Here is a 23,106-nt window from a genome sequence, read left to right as displayed (position 1 = left end):
GAGGACAATGAAGTGGAAGATGTTTGTTCTAAGTTCTATGATCACGTGGTCCTCTTCTACATGTATATGGCTTTTATCAAGAAAATACTGAAGGCGTTCGACTTGAAATCCTCACCCCTGCTTCTCCTGAAGATGATCGATCCATCGCGTGCATAAGAGGCAACTTTGGCTGACTTTGATTCGCTGAAGGCCAAGATCGCAGTGCCCTTCGACATTGCGACTTGAGTTCAGGGAATTTCGGCTTGATGAGGATGTGAAGTCTTTGGATGCTCGTACAAGCTCGCACGTGAGTCGTACAAACTCGTGCAAGCTCTAAAATTGACGCACGTCACACGGCGTGACTTGTGTGCATGTGCAGTTTGCACAGCATGCAGTGTGTACTATAACCGTGTCACTAGGACTACTGCAGACCCACAACCGAACTCATAGTTACGTTTCACACTGATTTAATTCCATGAGGTTATTGTTGGGACTAAGAAAAAGAACTAACTAAAAACAATGTTGGGAGAGCAAGAACCATGTCGCACCATACCGGACGCATGCGCATGGTGCATCGAACCGGAACTAAAGACTAAAGTACAGAGCACGCGAAGGTGCAGTACATGTATGCACTTGCAAGCAGCAGTGTCAGGAATGCAGTGAATCGCACACACTGCACGGCAGCCACCGTTAGCACGTCATGCAGTCTATACAACGCAGTGGCTCATGATCATGAAGAGGAAGCGGACACCAACCGCAAGAAGCCTATAGATTAGAAGATAAGAAGCACATCGCACATGCAGTGGAACAAGGAGTCACGCACGACTCATCCCTGAACGACAACGCCATGCAAGTACTCATGTGCACAGGAAAGAACACAAACAGTGCCACAGCAACGAACAGAAGCAGCTAGTACACGTACTTGTACTAGGAGACATTCACACAACACCATGAATACTAGCTAGTGTCAGTCAGGATGGTGGAGGGGGTCACCATTACACTTCATCCCTCCGCCTGGTGACATTTCCTGCCAAGCAGCATCAATCCTGGAAGCGAGCTGGTCGCTGGATGCCTTGTCGGTTTCGAAGATCCATGCGGACATGCTGGCCATCGGCAGCAGGCTCCTGCGGATCAGGGAGCCATCCAAGCCAGCCATCTGCTTTGAAGCTGTCACCCTCCTGGCCGTCATCTCCATCAGGGAAGTTTTCCGTTGGCAATTCCAGACTTGGCCGTGGAGCATCCGGCTTGATGAGTTCCACGTTCACCACCTTCTCTCGAGGGGATCTACCATCAGACCTCCGCCAGATCACGACAGTTGATGGAGAAATGACTTTCTTCACAGTCCAGCCGGATTCAAAAGGCGGCAATCGCTTCTGACGACGACTAGGCATCCGCAGCATGACTGCATCTCCAGCCTGGTAAGCGCAGGGCAGCACCTCGTCATGGCAGTCGCCTTCCGACATGGCGTCTTCCAGAAGGTCTCGGATCCTAGCAGATCGTGCTGCGTGTTCTGCTTGCCACGTGTCAAAGTCGTACCTAGGGCGTCCATCGTCAATCAACACAGGTGGGTCCCACCCAACCATGGCCATCATTGGGGACATGCCAGTCACTGAATGCGGTCGAGAGCGGTAGAAGTGGACCAGAATCTGAAGATCGTCCATCCAGTCCGATGATTCGTTGAGGACCTTCCTGATGAGAGTCAGCAATGTCCGATTGTACCTCTCGGGGGCTCCCTGGGATTGCGGATGGCGAACTGCACCTGTCTTCACCCTCACGCCGAACACTTGAAAGACAGACTGGACAATGGCATTGCTGAACTCAGTCCCATTGTCCACACGGATGACGTCTGGTGGTCCCCACCTACAGCACAAGCTCACGAAGGCCGAGGCAACACTGGGCCCGTCGTGCCGTTTCATTGGCACTATTTCCACCCACTTTGTCAGCACATCCACGCACACGAGCACGCAGTGGTGTGTCCCGCCACGGTTCAGCCCAAGCTCCAGGGTGTCCATTTGCACTGTTCCCCATGGTCGACCTGGGGCTTCTGCTCTGGCGCTGGGGGCTGCTGGGCCTTTTGCTGGACTAGCGGCTTGGCAGTTCTGGCACCCCTTGACGTGGTCTTGGCAGGCAGACGCCATCTCAGGAAAGTAACAGTGCTTGCGGAGCAACTCATACATTGGCTGCCAGGAAGCATGACCAGTGTTGACATGAGCAGCAGTCACGACATCAGGCACTAACAACTCGGGAACGACTGGCACATTGACTTCCCCTTCCACAGGCAGCTTCAGGCTCCTGACTAGGCGACCTTCCTCCACATGAAGCTGACCGGCGCAACTGCGGAAGCGCCGACTTGCTACTGGCTGGCCAACTTGAATCTGCTGAATCACTCCTTGGATGACCTCGTCCGATGCCTGGGCTTTGCCCAACTCATCGCTAGAGAAAGGGCTAACAGCCACAGCCCTCGGCAGACTGGCCACAACATCAGAGCTCTTCTTCGGCCAGTTGAACGGCACGCGCGTCAGCTTGTCTGCAAGGTTTTCAGTCGTTGGCACCCACTCCACAGTCACCTGCACCTCCGTCATGCTAAGAAGATCATTGACTATCTGCAGTCGACGCTGCACCAGAACCTCATGCAGACCACCAACCCGGACGCGACGTGACCCACCAACAACCGGAGCCAGCCATCCCGCAGTAGTCTTCGAGTCAGTCTTCAGAACCACATGCGTCGCGTTCCACCTCGTGGCTAGCGTGAGGGCCTTAATGGCAGAGTCAAGCTCAGCAACATTTACATGGAGCTTGTCCCCTGCAGGCCGAAGCCATGACGCATCTTCCACAACGGTCCCGTCGAGCTCAAGAACGACACCAATAGCTAGTCCAGATGCATCGCACCACGCAGTCCAGGTGGAGTCAGCCTGCGCGTGCACGTCCCACTGACCATGCACCGGATCGTCGGAGGAGAGCCTCGCGAACAGCTCTTGGCAGCATTCAACAAGGGTTTCCGGCAGTGGATTGTCCCATCCATTGCCACCTGCAGCAGTCGCCAGCCGCTTCAGGTAACTGCAAGCAGGCCTGAGCCACGAACAGACCGGGTAGTGGCCAATAAGGCGTCCACACCACGAGAAGACCTTGCGTCTTGTCATCTTTGGTGGTGGCTCTAGATCGATCTCTCTCCTGGACCAGCCCATGGCGCCATCGGCATTAGCCTTCAGTTGCATACCAAGAACACGGGACTCCTCCATGGGTTCGGCAGGCTTCGTTGGGAGTCCATAGGCTGCAAGCTCGTCGAAGGTGCAGTACATGTATGCGCTTGCAAGCAGCAGTGTCAGGAATGCAGTGAATCGCACACACCGCACGGCAGCCACCGTTAGCACGTCATGCAGTCTATACAACGCAGTGGCTCATGATCATGAAGAGAAAACGGACACCAACCGCAAGAAGCCTATAGATTAGAAGATAAGAAGCACACCGCACATGCAGTGGAACAAGGAGTCACGCACGACTCATCCCTGAACGACAACGCCATGCAAGTACTCATGTACACAGGAAAGAACACAAACAGTGCACACAGCAACGAACAGAAGCAGCTAGTACACGTACTTGTACTAGGAGACATTCACACAACACCATGAATACTAGCTAGTGTCAGTCAGGATGGTGGAGGGGGTCACCATTACACTTCAATGGTGCACATACCGCGTAGTGCAATCATGCACATGTACTGCGCGTGAACATGCACAAGACATGCACAGCGCATGATGCACTTGGCATGTACAGCGCACTGCATGCAGGCTGCATACACTCGACTCTGCGATCCGATTTTGGGTAGATCGATCGATGGCAATACAAGTGTCGTCACGGGTTTGGAACCGTGGAGAAACTGCCTCGACGCTCCCCGCCACGCCACACAACAAAGGACCAGTACAAATTGTTAGAGAGCTTTTTCTTCTACTTCATTTCAGTAGGCGACTGGGGAACTCATAAAGAAGAACCAACACTGACAACGAACGACTGACGACTGACACTGAGACAAGATGAGACAACAGAATATATTATAGTGAAGGCGTACAACGGGGACAAGACGAGCAAGTGTATACCAACGGGGACAGAAGACGGTGCAGCCGCATGTACGCAGGAGTCAAAAACAGCGCAGCAGCATGTACCACGACTCAGCAACATGTACAACAAAGAGACACAAAAGCAGCCACATGTACGACAAAAACCGCATGTACAACAAAGAGACACAAGCGCAGCCACATGTACAACACTATCCCCCACCAAAAAAACATCCACTCCTGTGGATGGAAGCAATCAAAACAAATTTAGAAGAAAGACAGGAGAAAAAGAAATCAAATGTGAACAACATACACAGAAGAATAGAAACAAAACATGCAGGGCCAAAACAGTAAGAGACGTAACTCCGGACAACGGGGAAAAGCCAAGGCACAAATGTGTGAAAAGAAAACAGACCGGGCCCACCCATAGGGGGAACCGCCATACTTTCAGGCATGGGCCGCCAGGAAGTAACCACGTTGCCCTGGTACGAAGCAAAAAATATGTACCGTAATGTTGCCGACTGGGGCACACAAGGGCCAACCAGCAACACACGGAAACCATAACACCCGCAAGGCAAACCGATACAAAAAAGCGCAGGATCCCTGCAGACCACCAGGCAGACCGTGGCTCACCATGATCCGACGCCCACCCAAACGAACTAGAGAGACCCACATGCCGAAACACAATTATTACAAAACCATACACTCACAAAAAAATTCAACCTGGATCCGAAACGAGAATCCTTCATGAAGTTCACACCTCCCACCAAACCGGAAGCCACCAGCTTTCCGACTGGGTGCACAGTGCATGACTGAGCCTGACAACGATCTGCACGGAACATGGAGAAACTACTACTACTAGTACTAGTGAAACGGTAGAAACACGAAACAAAGCAATATGGATCGACTACAAACGAGGCAGCACCTCGAGAACGTTCAGGTGGACATCCAAACAAATCACGCGACACAGTCACAATATCGAAGCAGTCCGACGGCAACTCCGTGACAAGCACAAGTGCACAACACAAGACGAGATCAAAGCTACCCATGCTGAATGCATGACGAGCAAGCAAAAACAAGTTCCAGATTCGAACGTGTAGCACACGAACAGAAGTTTGAAATTTTCATACACACAACCGTACAGTACAGGGTAGTCAGAGCGACACAGGAACAATGAACACAACGGGGCGAACTTACAACGAGCAGCTAGACTACACTACACACTCGAGCACAAGAGAACAAGGTTCCACGGACTTCCTGCCGGGACCCGAGTCACCCGACGCAAAACAATTTGAAAAATTCGAAATCGAATACAAGTTAGTTACGGCCACACAGTACGCAGAGCAGACAATTACAAAGGCATTCTCACCTGAGTAGGCGCGCTCATGAGAGGCTAGGACGTTCGTGAGACTCAAGTAGCTGGGCCATGGCGAGAACACGAAGAGGAGACGAAAACACAGCTGATATGGAGACGAACTCAGGGTCGTGGGAAAGATTAGTTGGGCGCCAAATGTCGTCACGGGTTTGAAAACCGTGAACGAACTGCCTCTACGCTCCTCGCCACGCCACACCACAAAGGACCAGTACAACTTGTTAGAGAGCTTTTTCTTCTACTTCATTTCAGTAGGCGACTGGGGAACTCATAAAGAAGAACCAACACTGACCATGAACGACTGACGACTGACACTGAGACAAGACGAGACAACAGAATATATTATAGTGAAGGCGTACAACGGGGACAAGACGAGCAAGTTTGTACCAACGGGGACAGAAGACGGTGCAGCCGCATGTACGCAGGAGTCGAAAACAGCGCAGCAGCATGTACCACGACTCAGCAGCATGTACAACAAAGAGACACAAAAGCAGCCACATGTACGACAAAGAGCTACACGTGCAACCGCATGTACTACGAAGAGACACAAGCGCAGCCACATGTACAATAGTTGTCTTGTACAGGTGGAATCCTGAAAATTCGAACCTCGAAATGCCAGGAAAAAACTTCTAATTAGCAGGACATTCAAAATATCCAAACATGAACCCACAACAAAAATTTTAATATGTATATCAAAATGCTCTCATGGTCACGCAGAGTTGCGCTATGGACCTTAGACACAGATTTCATGGATACTGAACTGACCAGCACAGCCTGCTCATGGAAACTGAACTGACCAGTACAGTGTACAGTGAACTTCGAATTACACTTTGCCAACTTCGAATTATCAGCACAAATCCCACACATTTTCTATGTAAGTGGAATCCGTGGAACTTCGAATTAACCGGACAAGTCTGGTTCGAGGTTCGAATTATCAGAAATATTTATGTGGGAATCGTATTGACAGAAATCGGTCCTGGAAAAACTTCCAATTAAGAGAGCATGTCTGAGAAAACCAGAACATATGTGCAAGTCGATCTCTCAGATTTCGCTCAAATTTTGCAAGTAGGTTTGCTTTGGGGTGTACATCGACATTCCAAAGCCCCCGCAAAATCTTTTGAAGGGAACCATGAAATTGGCATACCCCTCAATATTGGCCCAATATTGGCACGATTTATGGGTCAACAAACGAGCCACGGCACAGCGTACAAGAACAAGCTACGAACAAAACTCCATCAAGCCAACATGACCTCACCTTAGAAGAGTTCTTGGGGCAGCACCACTTAGCCACGCCAGCATCCCAGAAGACGAGGGCAATCATCCCTTGGCGCCACAAATGATCGTCTTGAAAATAGCCAAATTACAAGCGCTGATAAAACAGTGAGCTACGTCCTCAATTGGCAAGCACTATACACCGGCAGATAGTAGAACACCTCTTCTAGCACTGAGGACATGTCCCCCATCATCCTTTTTGGGTTTTCTTGAAATAAACAATTTTGAATTTTTCCACTCGACCATTCTGAACTACGTCCAAACTCATACCTGCGCAGGAAAGCTCGCCCGTCCGCGACGTCTAGTCAGCAATTTCTACTCCAACACCACTCCCAACGCTACAGAACAAAGTGTATTGTTGACTCTGACAAGGAAAAGCAGCGGTGATCACTTGTCACTCCAAACGACAAGCTTCTCCTTGCGCCACCAACATTTTTCGGTGCGACAGTTGATGCAAAAGTGAAATTTTTTGCGTGCAGTTTTTGGATTTTACTGCAAGAGGAATGATTCGGTATGTTCGGTATGTTCGAATTAAGCCATATTCGAATTATCAGGATTCCACCTGTACAGTAAATAGTGGATATAACGTGCCCCTTTGATTTTCAACGCTGCAGAACAAAGTGTCAATATTGTTGACTCTGACAAGGAAAAGCAGCGGTGATCACTTGTCACTCCAAACGACAAGCTTCTCCTTGCGCCACCAACATTTTTCGGTGCGACAGTTGATGCAAAAGTGAAATTTTTTGCGTGCAGTTTTTTGATTTTACTGCAAGAGGAATGATTCGGTATGTTCGGTATGTTCGAATTAAGCCATATTCGAATTATCAGGATTCCACCTGTATCTAGAAAGGTAAAGTAGATCTGCACTGAATGTACAGCTACGCCTTCGCTTCGGAGAAAGAGGTGCATGCATTTGTTGAGCCGCTGCGGAAACTTCGAAAGTAAGTAGTTTCAAATGCTAGTTTCTGAATAGTGGCCGTGCGTGCTGTATTGTCGTCGCAGCTCATGCTTTTTGAGCTGTCTTAGAGTTCGTCGAAGCGTCTAAAAGAGGCAAGCCGAAGACCAGCTGCCATTGAATTTTGGTGACACTCCAAAGAAAAGTGTAGCCACTAGTGTCGAAGGTAAAAGAAGGAGTGAAACTTTGAAAATCACCTTCAAGTCGAACGTCTCATCATCCAGTAATCAAAATTTCTCCGAACTGGGGACACTTATGATTGAGACACGGAAGATGCAGGAAGCCTGCCTTATGGAACCTACTGTACAGTGGAGTCAACATAGGGCAGCTCGGAGTACAATATTACGGACAATTATTACAGACGAGCCGTTGGAGAAAGTACCAATCAGCTATTCTGCGGCAGAGAAATTGAACTTAGAAATTGAACTTTTGTTGTATCCTGATCCCCATGCACACAAGCATCCAGCTAGCACAAGTAGATTGGGGAAAAAGCCTTGAACAAGAGCATGCGCAGTGTGATCATGCTAGATCATGCTAGTGCTACAGAAGTAGGTATATTACTTTCAAGTCGAACGTCTCATCATCCAGTAATCAAAATTTCTCCGAACTGGGGACACTTATGATTGAGACACGGAAGATGCAGGAAGCCTGCCTTATGGAACCTACTGTACAGTGGAGTCAACATAGGGCAGCTCGGAGTACAATATTACGGACAATTATTACAGACGAGCCGTTGGAGAAAGTACCAATCAGCTATTCTGCGGCAGAGAAATTGAACTTAGAAATTGAACTTTCTTCCTTGTGCTGCGTGTCTTCAATAAGCTGCAGAGTGTTGAGAGAGGGGAGAGGGGAGAGAGGAGAGAGGGGAGAGGGAGAGGGAGAGGGTGAGAGAGACGGAGGGGGAGAGGGAGAGACAAAGACACACACAGAGAGAGAGAGAGAGAGAGAGAGAGAGAGAGAGAGAGAGAGAGAGAGAGAGAGAGAGAGAGAGAGAGAGAGAGAGAGAGAGAGAGAGAGAGAGAGAGAGAGAGAGAGAGAGAGAGAGAGAGAGAGAGAGAGTGAAAGACAGAGACACAGATACATAGAGAGAAGAGGGATAGATGGCTAGAAAGGGAGACAGGAAGAGACAGAGACAGACAGACAGACAAAGACAGAGACAGACATTGTGGATATGTATGTGTGTGTAACGGCACGTGGGTGTGTGGGTAAGTGAGTTCATGTGCACACGTGTATTGGTTGTGCGTGTGTACACATATGGGCATTTCTCTCGATAATTATAATTATAGTCCTGCGTGCACTCACCTAACACGTGAATGTCCGTGTATAGGAAGCCAGAAAGCCAACATTCAATAAGCGGACATCTTTATGGAAATAATACATCTTGTCTATACACATTGACATGTTTTCCGTGTGATTTTTCCTTTTCCCCTCTATCAGATTACATTTACAAGGTCAAGCTGTATCACAACGGTGGCGTTAGAGCCTCTATAGTGTTTCGCAAGATGTTTGAAAATGATCATAGAGAGGTCCAAACAAATATGTCAAAATGTGTCTTAATCAATGACAAGTTTCAACGCCTAAAATTCCAAAGGAATGTAATGGGGAAGCGAGATATTTACTTCACACCGGAAGAGGCAACCGCTATCAAGACACACATGGTGAATTGCTCTAGCAAGACAGCAGCCTGCTCTTTGAACTGCACAGACGGATTCTTCAAAGTTCCGAAGGACATGTATCTTGATTCAAAGGCATTCGTACTTCGACCGATCCAGTTGAATGCTTTATCCCCACAAATCGGTAAGGAATGTAGTTACATATACCTCCTTAACCTTTCTAGCACCGCTTCGTACTAGTACGACGCACACAAGTTGCTTGTCCCATGCCCGTTGTACTAGTACGACGCTGTACAGTGAACCTGCATCCCTTAGTCGTGGGGTCCGTATGGAGTCCCCAGTGGCTCATTCAAACTCAGTAACTCAGTCCATCCTTGGTCGATTCTTAAAATCGAAATATGTACCGTAATGTTGCGTATTAAAGCCTGGCTCATTCCTGTGGAAGCCGATGTCAGGGCTAGGCTTCTATTCTCATCAGGCTTCTATTCAAACCAGGTATTTCTATGTGTGTTAACACTAAAATCAGGCTTATGTGCCAACAGTATATCCTGAAAATCAGCCTTCTATTCAAGATGGCTTCTATAATGAGACAGGCCAAGACTCTACGGTGTCTGCAAGAGAAAACTCTCAGCTTGCAATAGAAACAATCGGCGAAGTTGTGCACACGTCAGGCAGTTTCTTGGGATCGGGAGAGCTTGATTTGACTGAATTTGACTGACACTGCACAAGAGGTAAATAATTCTTGTTCTTGCTGTGAACTGAAAGAAGACGACTAATGCGCAAGGCGCTTGCGCAGAGAGAAAAGAGGCAGGAAAAAACATGGAGGACGTAGCTAAGAGGTGAGTGAGTCAGTAGAAATAATAAACTCGCGGCCCAGCTTCGGTGTGGGAACGCGGAAACAAAACCGGGGTAGAGAACACAAACTATGACGTGTACTGCAAATAATCTCATGACGTTGAGCATCATGTCAACGTTGTGACAGAAGTGATGCGACAACCGGTAATTGAGATACGCGACTCGACATGGCAAATTCAAGTAAATTTTTGCGCACGTTGCAGAACACGTATGTTCCAAATTGGATCATGTTTGCCCTACCTGCTGCCATGGAAACCAGATTCAGATGATGGTAGTGCATCACGGGAGTCCTCACAAGAATTTGAGCTCGATACGAGCAAGGGGATCGAAATGAGAGCTGAGGATTTGAGCCTTTTTAGTCTTGGCCATGCTCAAGTGTTTGAAACCTTTTTGTTCCTTGTCTCAAGACCTTTCCAGGAAGCTCAGGGTCGTAAAATTCGTTCAAGGGAAGTTAAAGTTATTGATCCTTGAACAGCTAGTATTTTCATAGGAAAATGCGACTTTTACAGGTGTAGACGCTGGGTGCACTCAGGTAGCGTCGTGCTGAAAGGGTTCTAAACGTGGGTTTAGCAACCTCTGACATTACCGTCACATTAGCGACCACCTGGTCTTAACCCTTTAACTACCGTGCTTGCTTGAAGTCGTGGATATATCGATGATATTCATGATATTCATGAAGTGCATACTGCAGCTGAATAGACCACTCTACAAACTATCCTAACTCTATCGTAGATCAGTGAAACATTATTCCCGTAGCTATGCAGAAGACGTTACTTCAGTAACGTCTGGCGCTAGCCAGGGTCCACACAGCTTTAATTTGGTATTTGTTTGTGTGTTTGTGTCACGCCTGGCGCTATACCGTATCCGTCCTGTACCGTACCGTACCATCCAACACAGCTGGCCACATACAGCTGGCCGCAATATTCAAACGCTAGATCATAACGTGAAGCAACTTGGAAGAATGAGTATCAATGCGAAGTGTATAGGGGATTGCATGTAGGGCGATAGTGCGGGTTCGAATCCCAGGTTATGCCTGAAAAATAGGAGAATTGAAAAATTTATAACATCCTTATCCTTTTTTTGCCTAGGTCATCAAGGCGGTAGACGGTGTCGTATTACCCTCGACCGTGCCTGTCCCGTACCGACCATCAAAGATGGCTGGCCACAATGCATATTCAAATAGGGCTTTCAAATGCAAGATCATAACTGAAGCAACTTGGAAGAATTAGTATGTATGCGAAGTGTATTGGGGGACGCACGCAGGGCGATAGTGCGGGTTCGAATCCCAGGTTATGTCTTAAAAAAAAAAAGAAATTTATGAGAATTTATAACATCTCTATGCTTTTTTGGCTAGGTCGTCAAGGCAAAAAAGCATAGCATAGGGCCCTGAGCTTCCAAGCTCTCTCGTTGGAATTTCACATATTATGGCTCGGTGCTTTCCTGCAGTGTTGCGATCAAAGCAATACGATCAAGTTTGATGGAGCGCTGAAGTGCGTAGTGCGAAAATACTTCAAATTTATTTCGACGCCCGGTGCGAGTGAGCTGCGTGGACAAAACATCCAGCCAGAGTGTGGATTTCCCTGTGATGTGGCCCATGCGCAACAGGCACCAAGATGTTCAATCGAGCATAACCCAGTTCTGCGTTGGGTATGTAGTAGTAGTAGTAGTAGTAGTATTTATTATTTTAGTAGGGCAATCCCCACAGGCTGTGAGTCTTTTTACAGGGTACCCTAGGTAAGTGTGTGAAATAGAGCTGAATGAAGATAGCCGTAAGTGCGTGAAATAGAGTAAAGAAAAAGAAAACGGTGGCTGCATACCATGCCATTATGTGTTGCAAAAGAGGCTGCGAAGAGTACTGATGAACATTGCAAAGGAGGCTGCCTGGCGGCATGCTGCTGGAAGCGAATTCCACCTGTCAGCAGCCAGGTAGGGCAAAGCATAGAAACTGTACCATGATGAAGCATTAGGCAGGGCTAAAGCCAGGGCGGACTGTCCCCTGGTCAAGGCATTGGTATGGTTGCTATTTGATCTAAGTACAAAAAGCTCGGCAACTTGAGGGCTTGCACACATTTATAGACAAGGCAAAATATTTAAGGTTATAACGGATGGCGACAGGAATGATTTTGTGGCGGTAACAAATGGTGGCAGTTGGGTGGCATGGTGGGTAGCCAAATGTTGTCCTGAGGCTACGCTTGAAGCATCAAATGAGTGTGTTGTATAGGGTTGCTGATATCGTGTGAATGTAGCAGTTGCTGGCGTACTCCATGGTGGATTGGATAATGCTTAGGTAAAAGGAACGTTGTGCCTGGGTGGTGATGTGATGTCGTATTCTGCGGAATGCGGCCAGCTTACGGTTGACGTCAGCAACAACTTTCCCGACCTGCTCCTTGAAGGCAAGGTGCTGGTCGACTAGCACTCCAAGGTAACGGACACACTGGGAAGAGGATACTGGGAAGCTACCACAGATGACAGTGAAGGTAGGTGGAACTGGGGTTGTCTTCCAATGGACGATTAAAATAGTTGCGTTTTGTCCGGGTTCAGTAGGAGGCCCAGTTCCGTGTATGACTTCTGATCTGACAGAAATTGTCGACATGTGTGCAATATCGTTCTGAGTGCTCTGTTGCGCCTGCCGTATCCGGAGCACAATGAATCAAAAGAGGATACTCCCAGCTGTCCAGAGAGCCCAAGATTTCGAAAATCCATAAAATTAATGGTGAGGGAAGTTGTGATATTTTTGAGACCCAAGTCACTATTGTAAATGCGATGCGTGGGCTGCACACACAAATTTGACGGTAGTTAAAGTGTCAACGACCGCTTCCCACGCACCGACAGTTCTGCATATATACTGCACTGGAAACAGCGGCCACCTGCGTTGCGTGACCAGCGAGCGACCTTTAGTGTACCAAGTGCCATATCTGGCCTACATACAGCGACCAAAACTAGCCAAATGTGCTGTCTTGGCTGGTATGCTTGACTGTGACAGGGTTGAAGTGGACTTAGAAGCAAGGGCATGCAGTAAACAGAAGTGGCAAGTGACAGTATAGGGTATGCTGCATGCACTTGAGTGAGTTGTGAAACTTATGGGTACTTTGCCTGCACGGAAGTGTTCTATGCTCCACACCTGTCAATATGAGTACATGGAACCACGTGTATGAGCCAATATGCCGCAAATGTGTACTTTGTGCAGCCTCGCCTAAAGAAAGTGTAGCGTAAAATACAAAATTTTCGCCAGCTGTAATATTCGGGGTGCTGAGTCGAATGGTCTTGGTCCGAGGAAGCTGAGACGCTCCTTTCCTCCTTTATTCCCAAGCGAACTCGCCACTTCCACCAAAACTGGGTGACTGCGCCCTACTAGATGGGGATTTGTATGCAAAAAAATATCACTAAAACGCCATTCCATTCTTATAGCAGCACGGATGAACGCGATTGGCCCATATGGCCCAGAATCTGCGAAAACCAGGCTTAGGATGGAATTTCACAAAATGACTTTTCCCATTTTCAGCTTCTACTGGGCATGGGAGGTCAGGAAACAAAATATTACAGGTGTGGGTCGACTCACAGTGGTATTAAAAGTATCTCAAACACACCAGGGTATTGTGTTAAAAAATCAAAAAAAACACAAAATTGTTATCACAGGAAAGAAATGAAGAGAGATCCACCAGAGTGAAGGAAGAGACGTGGATGATTTTTGTTTAGGTGACATGACAAGGTAGGCATGTGGGGGCAGGCTTGTTGTGGCCCATTGGTGCTGCAGGCTGTAGTGGCCATGCACAGTTCTGCATGAATTTTGTTTGCTCCTCCCAACTCCAGTTGAGATGGCACCTTTTGAAGGGTGAATCTAGTACAACTATTCAAAAACAAGCAAGAACACAGCCTTTCAAACTGTTCCATTGTTCGTAGCATGCGCATAGTGTGCTGGTATGCTGCAGTGTCTGCTTGGTGCTGACCAGCAAGTGAAATCTCGGCACGCCGTACAATCCCTTGCAGCTAGCTGTCCAGCGAGGAAAGTCTCGAGTGGAGGGCCTGGAGGCCTCTCGATCTGCTCGCTCATTCGCCTGGTATTCAGTAGCACTTCATCACCAAGGACTTCAATTCAAAACAGTTTTCACACTGCGCTTCTAGCCTTTTTCCTCGTAAACTTGCTGCAAACGTAAGAGCTCTGCTGCGCGTGTTCCCTTTGCGTGAGGCCCAGAAACAGCTAGTATCTCCGTACTTCGATTGGCTGGATCGATGTCGTCCAGGTTCTCCTTGCTATCGCCTTCACGACTCTAACTGGAGACGATTTCTTCGACATTTTCCGCAAGCAGCAGCTAGCGCAGAAATTTCGCCACACCTGAGTGAAGGAGATGGAATCCGTTCGATCAGCTCAAAAACTCGTCGTTGTGACTAGAGGAGTAGCAGGGAATATTCTACCGGAAGCCCTTTGACTTCCCTGACTGCTGAAACCCTTCCTGCCATGACTGCCACTTCTTCAAACAAGCGAGATTCTCTTTGGTTCCACTTCACTGCACTCGAGCGTCCACGCGACACAACCTTTTACAAAACACCATTTTTCTCAAAAAAATTGATTTTCACCCTAAGCCTGGTTTTCGCAGAAGTTGGGCCATGTGTCGTAGTTTTTTGAAAGCTGAGTCGTCTGTTTTTTGGTCCAAGAAGGCTGATGCAGCGCTTGGCCTTTATTCCCAATCGAACACGGTAGAATAAACAGGTGTGTGCTCATGTGTACAGTAGATGCCTCGTCACTGTGCCAGCAGGCTACAACTTTCCGCCTGTTTGGGCGCGTTCCTGTCACTCGAGTTGAACCTTTGAACCTTTGAGTTGAATCTTGGTGTGAAAGTTGTAGCCTGCAGGCATGATGACCAGGTGACTGATGCTAGCAGAATCCGTCAAGGAAGTGCAGTTAGCTTTTTTTGAGCTCCGTAGTTTTTCGCAGGTTTTGCAGGAGCCAGCCGGCAGCAGGCCGGTCTGGAGCAGGGTAGGGGCTGGATAGTTTAAAATTAGGTAGTAGATAGTTAGAGCGTTCCAAATGCCCACGTCCGGTGAAAATCGCAGTTGGAATTCGGTCTCTCCGAAAGTTCTAAAGAGGAACACGGGGACTTTCCACGTTCCACTGCACACGAAAACCCTCGAAGTTGCTGAGGCCCTGATTGAACATGGCTACTCCGACCTGATATCCGTGCAGCTGACCAGTAACTTGAGCTGCAAGGCCACGTTTCATTCCCGAGACACTCTGACACGACTTTGCCGAAACGGTTTCCATCTCATGTCAGTGGAAGTGCGCGTCACTCAACTGGTGCCTGATTCCGTGGAAATCCAAATTCACGATGTGCCTATCTGGGTCCAGGACGACGTTATCATCGAAAGCCTGGGTGTCTTTGGATCGGCCGTTGGGCCTCTTCGCCATGGATTTGTCAAGACGAAGTCAGGGCTCGCCATTGCCACTGGTATCCGCTTCGCCACATTCTCTCTTCGCCCCAACATGCAGATTCCGTCGTATGTGAAAACATCTACGAACAACTTGTTTCGTGTACGCTACGAAGGCCAGCCTGCAACCTGTCGTAAATGCTCCCAACCGGGACACATCGCTGCAGATTGCAAACTCGCCACAGGAACGACATACGCCAAGCGAACCGCGCACACCAGTACAAGCGCAACTGCAACTGTCGGAGGGCAACCTGGTGAACTTACCGTACAGACCGGAGTCCAAAACGAGTCGCCAGACTCGGCACGCTCCAACAGCAGCACTGCCAGCAGGCCCAGCACCAGCCCGAGTACTCTCTCGAGTACTGGATGTAGTACGAGTGCAACTCCTGTGGGGTCAAATGTTGGAGAACCCGCAGTCAGCACTGAAGTGCTCGAAATGGATTTGAATTTGAAAACTACGAAAGTCGATGAGGGGACTACTGCGGTTACTTCAGCGCTGAACAACCTGACAGATACTGAGCCAGACATGTCGTCCGCACAGGGATCGCTGTCAAGCATGACAGCACACCCCAGAACTCCCCTCGCGGACGTCGAAGTAGACATTGCAGAGCGAGATCTAGAACGGACAGAGCGACTCCTATCAGAAGTGGCATCAAACATCAACACCGAAGCGATCCACACTTGGTTCACGCCTGAACGACGAGGTAGGAATGCCAGCACTGAGTCCTCACCAGAGTTAGCAACTGGGGGGAAGAAGAAGGATTCCCGGAAACCAACAAATCTAGCTCCAGGCTCACGATTTAGTCCGCTTGCCAGAGCCTAATCGTGACTTAAAAAAAAAAATGCAGAACTATAACTATAATGTAACACCCACAGCACCACCTACCTCCTCGACCAAGTCACTGCGCCTCCTGGTGACTAATGCTTTTAGCTTAGCAAACAAATTTGGAGAATTTGTCCACACTGTCACGCACCACAATGTAGACATCGCTGTTGTGACCGAGACCAGGTTTGATGCAACTATCATGCCAGCTAAAGAGATGCGAAAAGACCACCAACAATCTATTAGATCATGACTAGTTCACATTCCACGTTGAAAGTACTGTCCCTGAACATCTGCAGCCTCCGCCAGAAGCTGCAGGATCTAATGCAACTGGCCTCTACTTGTGTGCCCAATGTAATAGCTGTCTCAGAAACTTGGCTCGATGGTACAATTACAACAGCAGAAATGTCCATACCAGGTTACACCCTACATCGCCTAGACCGTTGCGGGAACTTGGGTGGTGGTGTGTGTATATACACTGATGTCGGACTGAAATGCCACCCCCGGCCAGATCTTGCCACACAGGATATTGAGTGCTGCTGGGTAGAGGTGAAGGCCCAGCCGAAGCCTTGTCTCATTGCCTGTCTGTATCGGCCACCTCATATGCGAGTGTCTTACTGGCAGGCCCTGGAAGCGACGTTCACTCGTGCGATGAGGGAGCCAAAGGATGTGATAATCTGTGGTGACTTCAATGTTGACTATAGCTGCCAGAGTGGTCAACTCTCATATCTATCTGACATCGCGAATACCCTCGGACTGTCACAAAGTGTGAGTCAGGCCACAAGAATCGGAATTACGGGATCACAAACCACCCTGGACTTAGTATTTAGTACGTTGCTGTGCAGAGCTCCAACCATTGTCTCCCCAGTATCATTTAGTGACCATTCGGCTGTCATCTCTACCCTGGCAACCACTGCTGACTGTGCACCCCAGAGTGCTCAACCGCAGACTCGGCACCTCCGAGGCATCAACATGGAAATGTTTCGCAATGACCTCGTGGCTGCAAACTTGTGCTCCTTGGATGGATCGTGTGATGAGATGTGGACTCGATGGCTGCAGAAGTTCCTGGATATCCTAGACAAACATGCTCCTTTGAGGACCCGCCGCACCAAAACACGCAAACATGTTCCTTGGATGGATGCAAACCTGCTGGCCACAATATCTAGTCGAAACCGGGCCCACTGCAAATGGCTACGCACCTGCAACCCTGTGGACCATGAAGCTTTCCGCCAGACCAGACGTGATGTGAACCAGCTTAACCGACGACTCAAGGCCTGCTACTATCAGGATCAGTTTGCCAATGCGGAAGGTCAGCCAAGACAAACATGGAGAGTGATTAACCAGGTATCAGGCAGAACACGGACCCACACTGCTCCTCAATGCCCCCCGGATGAAATCGGACAAGTGTTTGCGGACATCGTCACCGATGCGACTCGCCCAAAGGTGCTGTCCATCCCCTCTGGTCCGCATGCAAGTACTGATCTCTGCTGTTTCAAGCCAGTATCCATCGCATGTGTACGCAAGTTGCTCAGCAGTGTAGATACGACAAAGTCAACGGGCAGTGATGGCGTACCTGCTCTTGTACTAGCAGCATGCTCTGACCTCTTAGCTCCATCAGTAACTCTCATCTTCAACAAGTCACTTTCCGAAGGGAGATTTCCACTATCCATGAAACTTGCAAATATCACCCCTGTGTACAAGAGCGGCGACCCTACTAAGGCCACCAATTTCAGGCCTGTTTCTCTGTTGCCGATTATCTCAAAGATCCTTGAGCGCATCGTACATTCGCAACTCACTGAATTCTTGACCACCCACAGCCTCTACCCAGATTGCCAGTTCGGATTCCGGAAACAGCACTCAACAGAGGATGCTGTTGTGATGGCATCGGAGGCCTTTGCCAATGCCAAAGACTCCGGACTCTCAACTTGCGCCGCCTTTGTTGACATGTCGAAGGCATTCGACAAGGTTCAACATGGCACCCTCATTCGTGACCTCTTCAGTATTGGTGTTGGTGGAAGTGCGCTGAATTGGCTGGCAGACTACTTAAGTGACCGGCAGCAAAGAGTTGCCATTGGGAACCAGCACAGCAAGGTATTCCAGCCCAGCAGTGGTGTGCCCCAGGGTTCCGTACTTGGTCCTCTGCTGTTTGTCCTCTATGTCCGTGGTGTGGCAGCTGAAGTGCAACCGTATGGTGTGCGGACAGTTCAGTTCGTAGATGACATCATGCTCTATATTAGTAGTAGGGACAAACACCAGCTGGAACGCAGTATGTCTTCTGCAGTTACACACCTGGCCAGATGGCTTGCCAGCAGGAACCTGGTACTAAACGAGAGTAAAACCCAGATTTTGTTCATCCCTGCCCATCGTTCTGTGAATCCTCGTGTCAGCGTTATGTGCTCTGGAGTTCAACTGGCACAAGTAGAATCCGCAAAGTATCTTGGTGTCCACATGGACCAAGATCTAAAGTGGACCACAATGGTCAACCAGATCGCCAAGCGAGCTGCCTGTAAAATAGCTGTCCTGTTTAGAAACAGGCGCTGCATGCCCCTCCCGTGCCGCATCACATACCTGAAGTCCCTGATCCTTCCTGACTTCCTGTATGCTAGCAACTGTTTCGCTGCTGGCCTCACCTCACATCAGCTCGAGCGCCTAGAGCGGCTACTCAAGCGCGCAGTCCGCTGTGTTTACAACGCTCCATTTGCATCACCATCTGCGCCGCTGTATTGCCAATTGCGATTGCACTCGCTAGAAGTTATGTACTGCCACAAGCTGCTTGGCTACACTTGGCGCTGCCTTCAGGGTAAATGCAGCACATTGCTTACCGATATGTTCAGTCCTCTTAATGCCGGCCGTGCTACACGTAGTCAGGGAAATCGAGCACTTAAATTTCCAGTCACTAAGACATCCGCTGGCACACATTCTGCCTCATTCCAATGTGTATCACTGTGGAACAGGCTCCAGCCCGACATCAGGAAAATCCCACAGTACCACCGATTCATGCGATCCCTCCCAGCACATGCTGCTTTTCAGTAATGCCACTGCCCGCTGTATTATTATTTCCTTTACTGGCCTAACTGGCTTTTTACAAAGTAATACTTTACTACCCACTCTTCTCAGTGTCATTACCTTCATTGGCCTTTTATAATTTATTCTCCTTTTTAGTCGATATCATGTAATTAGGCAAATTTGCCTTTTTGTTCTTCGACTCTAAATAAACAAACAAACAAAAACAAAAAAAACTGGTGTACGCACGAGCACGTGACCACAACATGGGCCAACCGCGTTCATCCGTGTTTTTATAAGAACGATAGGGCGCTTTTAGTCACATTTTGCGTACGTATCCCCACCTAGTAGGGCGCAGTCACCCAGTTTCGGTAGAAGTGGCGAGTTCGATTGGGAATAAAGGATGAAGGGAGCGTCTCAGCTTTCTCGGACCAAGAACATTCGACTCAGCACCCTGAAGACTACAACCGGTGAACAATTAATTTTAGGCTAATGCAAAAAATGTGCTCGCAGGCTACAGCTTACAGCCTGTTTGGCACGTGTTCATGCCGCTCGAGTTGAGCGTTGGTGTGAAAGTTAGCCTTCGCAGCCTCCTCTGACCACACCAGTCAACTCAACGACCAACAGACTACAACGCATGGGCCTATCTCGTTCATAAGAACAGCATGGCGCTTTTACCGACATTTTGCATATAAAATCCCATCCAGTAGGGCACAGTCAAGAGTCATCTGTCGGCTAGTGGTAGTTGTCGTGGTTTGGCCAGAAATGATGTTTTCTCAGTTTTGGCCAGTGGCAGATCCGTGAACATTTGGCTGTTTCGGAGGCATTGTATATTCGTAGGTTGTCCCCGGAACTATGTGCTCAGAAGGAAAATGTTTTATCTCTTTATTGTTTGGCGCTAATACTCGTGAAAGTGTCAAATACTGCTCCTTGTTGATGCTTTCAGTCATCTCTTCACCTTCACCCTATTTTGACCTGTTCTACTGAATTCTGTTTCGCACGTATAAGTGTAAGTTTTGATCTAGGCTTTTACTCTAGCTCTATAAGTTGCTGTATTTGACACTTTTTTCCATAATTCCTTGTACTTACCCATGATAAAAAGGGAACGAACACATTCGGTTACAAAATTGGCTTTACTTGACTGTGGGGAATACATCGGTGCTAACAATTCTTTCGACTTTGTGTATTTCAACTATTTCTTCTTGCTGCAGGGTTTCATGCTTCCAACCCGACTGCTATGCCAATTATCCAAGGTAACTATGGCAGATAAAATAATCTCTTGGAGAATTAATTAATGTAGAAAGTAACAGGGCATATGGATACGAGTTAAGAGTAACTCTCCACCACTGTAACTAGATACTATACAGTCAGAAAGTGCAACAACTAGGCACAAAACTGACAGAGTACTGAGACATTCGACGTCCTGACACCTAGCTTCAACACATGTCCGTAGCGCTAACCAACAGCCTTTCAAATCGGAAGGCTCAAATGTCTCAGTACTCTGTCAGTTTTGTGCCTAGTCGTTGCACTTTCTGACTGTATATAGTATCTAGTTACAGTGGTGGAGAGTTACTCTTAACTCGTTTCCATATGCCCTTTTACTTTCGACATATATTATTGGCTCAACGGATGGTCAGGGTCAATGTGGATACCCACATTCCTACTCTGTCTTCGTAACAACTTGCTCATTATTCGTAGATATAGAGGACTTCATGCTTATTTACTGGCTCAGTATCCAAGCTAAATTCATGCTTGTTCTGCATTGAAATTAGGTGTCCCAAATATCTAGTGATAATGAGAATTTGTTCCAACATTGGATTTGTTAAGCTAGAATGGCAGAATTTGAAACTTATGAATCTACTCCAGAACATTGCAAGCATTCGCAGGTTATCGCGCAAATAGATTTTTCCCGAATTGGCCTTTTCTCGGCATCACTCTTCAATGCATATGGCCGATTGGTTTGCAGGCGGCGTGGTTTCAGGGGCGTAGCACCCGCTACGACTGGTACGACCATGGCCGTACCACTTTTCGAAAAATGTGGTCCGACCGGAACGTGCAAAACCGCAATAAAAATATTAGGATCCATCGATGTATATGCGCATCAGACTTTGACCTTTTTCTAGACTCGTATTCGTAGATCTGTTATGCATCTGCAGTCATACTGAGTACTGTACTATACTCGACTGCACACTTCGCCAGAATTGTGCCAGAAGTTCCCAGAACGCAGGATTTTGTGTCTTTTTTACAAAAATTTCCCGCGGGGAGGTCCCCCGGGCCCCCTCCAACACGGCCTTCGGCCGCACCGACCTTCGGTCGTACCACACCAAAAACCCTCCTACACCCCTGGGTTTAGGCATGGTGAACTGCGCTGACACCCACTGTCAACTGGATGCTCACAGCTCGGAGTGAGGGTAACAAGGATGCAGTTTAAAGGGTTATGGACCGTTACACGCCCGATTGGTTGAGAGACTCACCTCCTCTCCCCTGACTCACTCGTGAGGTCTATATTCGCCACTAAGGTGAACAGGCTTGGTGGTGGTGGTGGCTATAGTTTGTGTGTTTCTGAACATTCAAGTGATGCCAATGCGGATCCCACGAATATTATTATAATATTATTCAATCTTCAAGAAGGACGACACAAAGTCTGCCGACTACAGCCTAGAGGAAGCTAATGATCCTCCCCACTCCTCAATCATACTTCCATGGGTACAAAATAGTGTTGGGACGAATGTTCTTTATTGAGAAAAGAATTCTTCCGTTTCAAACGAATGAATGTTCGAATCTTCTATTCAAGAGCAGCATACAAATTTGTCCTCCGTCGTAAATGTAAATACTGTCACATAGAATAGAAGAAAACACATCGGAAGGAGTTATAAACAACTATCCACGACTGTAACAAGATAATAAGCCATCAGAAAGTGCTATAAAAGGGCACACAACTGACATGTTGCTGCGACATTCAACGACCTGAGACCTAGCTCTAACACTTCTCCAGTGCACAAACCAACAGCCTTCCAACTTGGAAGGTTCATGGGTAGGACCGAAGGGTGGAAGGTGAGCACAGCGAAAATGTGCGCAAGCTAAGTCCCAACAAAGACAAAAAATCTGGAATGTGCAACCTTTAGACTATCACCCATACCCGATAATGGTTTTCTTCCGCTGCCCCCCCCCCCCCCCCCCCACACACACACACAAAGCACAGTTTCTTCTTGTGTCAGGAAGGAGAAGACAGCAAGAAAAAAACAAGGGAGAATGAACAAAAGAGAATTCTCGTGGCATGATAAAGGTCCACGTGTGGTCCGTGCACAGCGGCGAGCACAGTGGTCAACCCCGGGCACACAGTGTGGACAAAGGGGCGGGCCTTCCCCCCCCCCCCCACACACACATTATGGTTTTGACAGCTTAATAATATTACGTTAGCCATGCACTCGAACTTTGCATTATATCTCTTCTGTGACTATTGCAGATCGGCTGGCAGAGCCACAACCTTGGAACTGTAAGTAAACTTGAAAATGTGTACCAGTGTGTGTCAAGTGTGTGCTAATTGTGTAATATAATTATGGTGCGGTGAATGCATGTTACTTGGGGCTTATGGAGCTCTCACACCATATTTTCTTCACTTACAAGCACCAGCCTCACTCACTAGCTTGCCGGATCATGACTCATAAGCGAAGTACTCTATGTCATCCATTATGATGAAACAATAATGAATGTACGCACATCTACAACAGACAACAGTGCAGAAAGTCTAATGTGGC

General features: G+C 48.1%; 1 protein-coding gene across 2 annotated transcripts in view; it reads left to right on the top strand.

Annotated features, from left to right (window-relative positions):
* LOC135811298 (uncharacterized) overlaps nucleotides 1-23,106 on the top strand; it is a 208,780-nt gene that overhangs the window by 77,008 nt on the left and 108,666 nt on the right. For both annotated transcript variants that reach the window (XM_065324515.1, XM_065324514.1), the window contains exons 10-12: nucleotides 9,068-9,427; nucleotides 20,560-20,601; nucleotides 22,815-22,844. In XM_065324515.1, the coding sequence (XP_065180587.1) occupies nucleotides 9,068-9,427; nucleotides 20,560-20,601; nucleotides 22,815-22,844 (432 nt within the window). The remainder of the gene's footprint in view (nucleotides 1-9,067; nucleotides 9,428-20,559; nucleotides 20,602-22,814; nucleotides 22,845-23,106) is intronic.

This window comes from Sycon ciliatum, chromosome 3 (genome assembly GCF_964019385.1).
Source record: "Sycon ciliatum chromosome 3, ocSycCili1.1, whole genome shotgun sequence".
Taxonomy (NCBI): Eukaryota; Metazoa; Porifera; class Calcarea; order Leucosolenida; family Sycettidae; genus Sycon; species Sycon ciliatum.
Note: the sequence above shows the minus strand (reverse complement) of the source record. Positions and strands in the feature narration are given on the sequence as shown.